This window comes from Colossoma macropomum, unplaced genomic scaffold (assembly GCF_904425465.1).
Source record: "Colossoma macropomum unplaced genomic scaffold, Colossoma_macropomum, whole genome shotgun sequence".
NCBI lineage: Eukaryota > Metazoa > Chordata > Actinopteri > Characiformes > Serrasalmidae > Colossoma > Colossoma macropomum.
Window position 1 is genome coordinate 297,564 of NW_023494787.1, and position 7,500 is coordinate 305,063.

Sequence of the window (7,500 nt, forward strand, 5' to 3'; positions counted from 1 at the left end):
GGCTTTCATGAGTTTCAGCAGCAGCCTGTTTGTCTTTTCTGTGAATAAACCCGACATTCATGTCTTATTGCTGTGGTAGGCTTTATTTTGAAAGTTTCCATATTTAATTACCTTATTATCAGTATGGCAACGTCATTATATATTCAGTGTAACTCCTGCTGCCCAGCAGTACGCGTTTCGCTGTTTTTACTCATAAAACTCACAAAAACACTGTTGTGGCGGAGCGGCACTGACGTCATTAATAGGCTGCTGGTGCATGTCAGGCTGAGAGTGCATGTCTGTTCATATACCTCAGTTATGAAATTTATGCGCTGCTGCTCCATAAACCTGCTTTGCATGTATTAATCCCTTCTGCTTTTTTCATGTGGACTATGCACATCTACCTCATCGCCTTCAACCATGACACCTCTGAGATGCTATTCCTTGATCACACTGTGCATTTGCTAACCTGTTGAGCTTCTCTCATGCAGACTATGCTCGGCTGACCCATCCATCTCATGATGCTGCACCATTTGCTGTTCGTTTTCTAAACCTAACTTCATTTACTCCTTTACCAGGGTTATCTCAGTACTGTTACAAGATGCCTTCTCTGTGCTGTTCATGTCATATATTTCTCGTTTTGTATACTATAATTGGTCTTTTTCAGATTCTCCTCAGCAGAGCTGTAAAATGCTCTCTTCTCTAACAACTCAACAGTGATACAGATGTGATGCTGTATCTCAGTTACATTGTACGGTTACTTATCCTAATTGAATTTACTCCAGCTACTTCTTTTCTAGTGTCTCATTAATGGTGCTGAGGAATATCTCATCTTGCCGCTTAGAGAAAGTACCAAGCAATCATGTATACCAGCTTTACTCCATGTTTCACTAATGCTATTTTTTTACTCCAGTTTCTTCCATTCTAAGGTGTCTGTGATGCTCCTGCATGCCATCTCATCTCACTCATACCACTCATCAGCTGTAACACTGCAGCTTCACTGTCCTCTGAGTCTGCTAATGCTAATCTCATTTCCTCCAGCTCTTTCCTTAACACTGCTGCACTGAAGTTTTCTTCTTGCTTTTTCTGTGTCACTGTTGCTCTTCCACAGCTCCATTTCACTCAGTGTCACGTCAGTATTACAGATCCATTGTTTACATTCCCTTTTTTGGGACCAGCATCTACAGTAGCAAGCTCTTTCACTGCTGTCTGTTTACTGCTCTTGGGCTGCTGAGCCATTGGCTTTAGACCTTGATTCTGTAAAGCTACCATGCAACATTTTGTAAAAGTGCATTCAGTGTCCACCCTGTGCCATCTTTGTGTTTCCAATCTTGCAACCCTTGCCTTGTAACTTGTAGCAACCTCCTCTTCAGCTGGGTCAAGGATCATGGAAAGCTCATTATTAAATTTATTGTGGTGTGGCAGGGGTTATTTGGAGTAAAACAGAAGTGATCTAGTGTTATCAGCATTCTTTTCCTGTTTTCTGTTCTGTGATCTCTCCTTATTTTACAGTATATTGAATGCAGGCTTTGAACTAGCAAAATGTGTTTATTGGTAATTGTTTTGTCTATTTCAGATGACAAAAAATGAAATGGAAGCAGGAAGTAATCGTCTGGAGTCAGATGGTGCCTCTGGAGGCACAGCATCACAGCATGAGTCTACTTTCTGTAACGAGGTATGAAACTGCTTATTTTCTTATATTTTTACATGATAAACGTCAGGTCCCCACAATGTACACTGTAATCTCATCTACCTTTGTTGGCAAAAGATTTTCAATTGACTAGTGGTGCCCTTCTCCCACTGAGTCCCCACACTGTCTTTAAAAGTGAAGGTTTTACACAAAGTCCTCACAAGGCATCTACTTTAAAATATTATCATTTTAATCTAGAAATATTTTTTGGTTGGTGTGTTTAGCCTAAAAATACTTTCTACAACTTGACAGCGTTCAGCTTAGTTGTAGTATGTCAGCATTGCTTTTACTTTTGGGCTTATTGGTAATTGTTTTGTCTATTTCAGATGACAAAAAATGGAACGGAAGCAGCCAGTAATCGTCTGGAGTCAGATGGTACCTCTGGAGACGATCACCATCACACCCAGCATTCACAGCATGAGTCTACTTTCTGTAACGAGGTATGAAACTGCTAATTTTCTTATATTTTTTGCATGGTAAACGTCAAGTCCCCACAATGTACACTGTAATCTACCACGGTTGGCAAAAGATTTTCAATTGACTAGCGGTGCCCTTCCCCCACTGAGTCCCCACACTGTCTTTAAAAGTGAAGGTTTTACACAAAGTCCTCACAAGGCATCTACTTTAAAATATTATCATTTTAATCTAGAAATATTTTTTTGGTTGGTGTGTTTAGCCTAAAAATACTTTCTACAACTTGACAGCGTTCAGCTTAGTTGTAGTATGTCAGCATTGCTTTTACTTTTGGGCTTATTGGTAATTGTTTTGTCTATTTCAGATGACAAAAAATGGAATGGAAGCAGCCAGTAATCGTCTGGAGTCAGATGGTACCTCTGGAGACGATCACCATCACACCCAGCATTCACAGCATGAGTCTACTTTCTGTAACGAGGTATGAAACTGCTAATTTTCTTATATTTTTTGCATGGTAAACGTCAAGTCCCCACAATGTACACTGTAATCTACCACGGTTGGCAAAAGATTTTCAATTGACTAGCGGTGCCCTTCCCCCACTGAGTCCCCACACTGTCTTTAAAAGTGAAGGTTTTACACAAAGTCCTCACAAGGCATCTACTTTAAAATATTATCATTTTAATCTAGAAATATTTTTTTGGTTGGTGTGTTTAGCCTAAAAATACTTTCTACAACTTGACAGCGTTCAGCTTAGTTGTAGTATGTCAGCATTGCTTTTACTTTTGGGCTTATTGGTAAATGTTTTGTCTATTTCAGATGACAAAAAATGGAACGGAAGCAGCCAGTAATCGTCTGGAGTCAGATGGTACCTCTGGAGACGATCACCATCACACCCAGCATTCACAGCATGAGTCTACTTTCTGTAATGAGGTATGAAACTGCTAATTTTCTTATATTTTTTGTATGGTAAACGTCAAGTCCCCACAATGTACACTGTAATCTACCACGGTTGGCAAAAGATTTTCAGTTGACTAGTGGTGCCCTTCCCCCACTGAGTCCCCACACTGTCTTTAAAAGTGAAGGTTTTACACAAAGTCCTCACAAGGCATCTACTTTAAAATATTATCATTTTAATCTAGAAATATTTTTTTGGTTGGTGTGTTTAGCCTAAAAATACTTTCTACAACTTGACAGCGTTCAGCTTAGTTGTAGTATGTCAGCATTGCTTTTACTTTTGGGCTTATTGGTAATTGTTTTGTCTATTTCAGATGACAAAAAATGGAACGGAAGCAGCCAGTAATCGTCTGGAGTCAGATGGTACCTCTGGAGACGATCACCATCACACCCAGCATTCACAGCATGAGTCTACTTTCTGTAATGAGGTATGAAACTGCTAATTTTCTTATATTTTTTGTATGGTAAACGTCAAGTCCCCACAATGTACACTGTAATCTACCACGGTTGGCAAAAGATTTTCAATTGACTAGCGGTGCCCTTCCCCCACTGAGTCCCCACACTGTCTTTAAAAGTGAAGGTTTTACACAAAGTCCTCACAAGGCATCTACTTTAAAATATTATCATTTTAATCTAGAAATATTTTTTTGGTTGGTGTGTTTAGCCTAAAAATACTTTCTACAACTTGACAGCGTTCAGCTTAGTTGTAGTATGTCAGCATTGCTTTTACTTTTGGGCTTATTGGTAATGTTTTGTCTATTTCAGATGACAAAAAATGGAACGGAAGCAGCCAGTAATCGTCTGGAGTCAGATGGTACCTCTGGAGACGATCACCATCACACCCAGCATTCACAGCATGAGTCTACTTTCTGTAATGAGGTATGAAACTGCTAATTTTCTTATATTTTTTGTATGGTAAACGTCAAGTCCCCACAATGTACACTGTAATCTACCACGGTTGGCAAAAGATTTTCAATTGACTAGCGGTGCCCTTCCCCCACTGAGTCCCCACACTGTCTTTAAAAGTGAAGGTTTTACACAAAGTCCTCACAAGGCATCTACTTTAAAATATTATCATTTTAATCTAGAAATATTTTTTTGGTTGGTGTGTTTAGCCTAAAAATACTTTCTACAACTTGACAGCGTTCAGCTTAGTTGTAGTATGTCAGCATTGCTTTTACTTTTGGGCTTATTGGTAAATGTTTTGTCTATTTCAGATGACAAAAAATGGAACGGAAGCAGCCAGTAATCGTCTGGAGTCAGATGGTACCTCTGGAGACGATCACCATCACACCCAGCATTCACAGCATGAGTCTACTTTCTGTAATGAGGTATGAAACTGCTAATTTTCTTATATTTTTTGTATGGTAAACGTCAAGTCCCCACAATGTACACTGTAATCTACCACGGTTGGCAAAAGATTTTCAGTTGACTAGTGGTGCCCTTCCCCCACTGAGTCCCCCACACTGTCTTTAAAAGTGAAGGTTTTACACAAAGTCCTCACAAGGCATCTACTTTAAAATATTATCATTTTAATCTAGAAATATTTTTTTGGTTGGTGTGTTTAGCCTAAAAATACTTTCTACAACTTGACAGCGTTCAGCTTAGTTGTAGTATGTCAGCATTGCTTTTACTTTTGGGCTTATTGGTAATTGTTTTGTCTATTTCAGATGACAAAAAATGGAACGGAAGCAGCCAGTAATCGTCTGGAGTCAGATGGTACCTCTGGAGACGATCACCATCACACCCAGCATTCACAGCATGAGTCTACTTTCTGTAATGAGGTATGAAACTGCTAATTTTCTTATATTTTTTGCATGGTAAAGGTTAAGTCCCCACAATGTACACTGTAATTTACTAGGTTTGGCAAAAGATTAGAAAGCACTCACTCCTGCAGTCTCAGTGGATTTAAATAATTTTTCTCACCGATCTATATAAAAATGAACACAAATTAAAATTATAAATCTCCTGTGTACCTTGCATTGAAGCCATTTGGTAGAGCCACCTTAACAATTTCAGTTTTCAGTTTTCATAGATCTGTATAATCACCCTAAAGTAGAGGTCACTAATAGGTGGACTGCGGTCCGAGTCCAGACCCAGACGTTGTTCCATACTGACTGGACCCATAAATTCTGGATAATTATTTAATTTTATTGGGTTGGTCCTATTTTAATCGGCGTATCATTTCTAGTCATTATGGTACCGTTTTAGCGGCCCAGAAAACTCACAGACCAATCACAGGCGTTGTAAATATCACACGTGACGCTACTCAGCCAATCCGATCTGTGCATTACAATGAGCACAGAGACTCGAGGGAGTGAAGCCACACAGGGGAGGGACAAGGCAAGACAAAGCAGTTGGAGAAGAAAGTGAGTCAGAGGGAAATTACTTCACATGGCGTGATCTAAAAAGAGAAAACTGACAATAAAATGTTGAAATATTACTGAATTGTACTTTACTTGATTTGACATTCAGTTGTAGACTACATAAGATGTTGATATACCTACTAGGCTACTTCAGTGAACAGTACATGGCACTGAATCATAATGGAAGTTAGACATTATGATGTTCTGGACCTTTGCTTGATTTTCGTTAACTGGACCTTATTGAATTTTAATTAAATACCCCTGCTCTAAAGGTCAAATTTGGCCTTTGGCCAACTAGCTGAAATGATGCAAGATGTTGTATTTGTTCAGTATCTGTCCCTTAGCCTGTACTTTTCAATAACCGTGTTAAGGTGTTGTTTTGGGTGGGTTTTTTGTGTTCATAGTGTAGTTTTTGCCAGGAAATGTACTCATTAGTAGTTGTTTTATATAGAGGCACAGTTATGCTGTAACCACTTTGAAACACATTTAAAACACATTGACCACATTTTAAAAATATGGTAACTTTCAAAATCAGGATGAAAAATCAGTAAATGTTTTCCTGTTTAATAGATATAAGGAAAAAGAGACTGCTTGGTGTAAGATCCTTAGCACATATTAGCCCCCTATATTATTGTTAAGTGCTGTCAAATTGTTTCCAACCCCTGGAGACCATATGGATGGTGTTTCTCCAGAATATCCTGGTCTTCTGTTCGGGTCTTCAGGCTTTATAATGGCCTCGTTCATTGTTCCTTGGATTGTATCTTCTTGCTTGGGCTCCACTTCCCAACTCTTCCAAGCATCATTGTCTTTTCCAGTGGTTCTTCTCAGAATATTCCCAAATCCCAAAGAGAGTGTCAGTTTATTATCTGGACTTTGAAAGTTGAGGCTTGATTTGGTCAAGGGCCCATTGTTTTGTTTCCTTTGGCATCCAACGTTCCCTCAAAAGACTTTGCCAGCAGTTCAAATGCATCAGTATTTCCCACCTTTTTTACTGACCAGCTTTCATATTCATAAAGAGCCACAGAGATGACCAGTCTGGACAGGTGTGATCTTTATGTGGAGAGACAGATTTTTGCATTTGAACATCTTTTCCAGTTTGACTGCTGGATCCTTTGTTGTTAATCAGTTAAAGTTGGCAAAAGCTGTCCATTTCTTTGACATCTTCTCCATCAGTGATACAGTTAGTGCTCTTTCTTATTGTCCTAACCTTGGTCTTAAGTTCCATCTTTTCACTCTGTTCTTTAACCTTTCTTATAAGGGCCTTTAGGTCTTCCTGATTTTCTGCTGTGAATGTCGTGTCATCCGCATATTGAAGGTTGTTGATATCTTCCACCTGCGTCTCTCATTATATGTTCAGCATACAGGTTGAACAGGTATGATGACACAATGTAGCTTTGTCTAACTTGCTTGCCGTGGAACCATAATCTAGCATACATCAGGTAAGATGTTGTTGATTGATCTTTATTTCATACTTTATTTTATATTTGGTATTCCAGTCACCAGCAGGATAACTTATTTGCAGGTCCTGTCAATTTCAGCCTGAGCTTCAACATAAAACCTTTTCATTTCTTCTTCATTAGCATCTGTTGTTGGGGAGTAAACCTGGATGAATGGAATGTTGAATGGTTATGCATGAAATTGGATTGACATCAGTCAGTCATTCACAGAATTGCATCCAATAATGGTCTTGTTGACATCCTTGTTGACAATAAAAGCCACTCCATTTCTTCTTTGTTGTTCATTACCTGACTAGTAGACTGTATTTCTTTTCCAGCTTGCCATGATTCCTGCTTCAGACATTCCAAGTTCCACTTGTAGCTTTGAATTCTCTTTTCTTGCTCATCAGCTAAAGCAAAAATCTTTGACCTAGCTGTGTCATGCAAGCAAGGTGTACTCAGAGGAACCCTCAGCTCTTCCCCAATAATAAGTTGAGTGCAAGATAATACCAAACATTTTGTTGTTCCTATCCATGTGATTTTCTTGGTAGAGTACAGAAGTGGTTTACCATTGGCTTCTTCTGCACAGTTGAACTGATGTCATTGCCATTGTCACCTGTGTGATAATCCACCTTCAACATTGTCCTATATCCCTGCTGCC

General features: G+C 39.0%; 3 protein-coding genes across 3 annotated transcripts in view; 2 read left to right on the plus strand and 1 right to left on the minus strand.

Moving 5' to 3' along the window:
* Positions 1–4,407, plus strand: part of LOC118805149 (uncharacterized membrane protein DDB_G0293934-like) — a 7,334-nt gene extending 2,927 nt beyond the window's left edge. Inside the window, exons 4-10 of the mRNA XM_036565763.1 lie at positions 1,556–1,654; positions 1,996–2,109; positions 2,448–2,561; positions 2,900–3,013; positions 3,352–3,465; positions 3,803–3,916; positions 4,255–4,407. Of these exons, the coding sequence (XP_036421656.1) occupies positions 1,556–1,654; positions 1,996–2,109; positions 2,448–2,561; positions 2,900–3,013; positions 3,352–3,465; positions 3,803–3,916; positions 4,255–4,374 (789 nt within the window). The 3' untranslated portion in view covers positions 4,375–4,407. The remainder of the gene's footprint in view (positions 1–1,555; positions 1,655–1,995; positions 2,110–2,447; positions 2,562–2,899; positions 3,014–3,351; positions 3,466–3,802; positions 3,917–4,254) is intronic.
* The window catches only part of LOC118805159, a 1,027,118-nt gene that overhangs the window by 277,888 nt on the left and 741,730 nt on the right, over positions 1–7,500 (plus strand). The window lies entirely within an intron of this gene.
* Positions 1–7,500, minus strand: part of LOC118805147 (endoplasmic reticulum protein SC65-like) — a 46,761-nt gene that overhangs the window by 13,435 nt on the left and 25,826 nt on the right. The window lies entirely within an intron of this gene.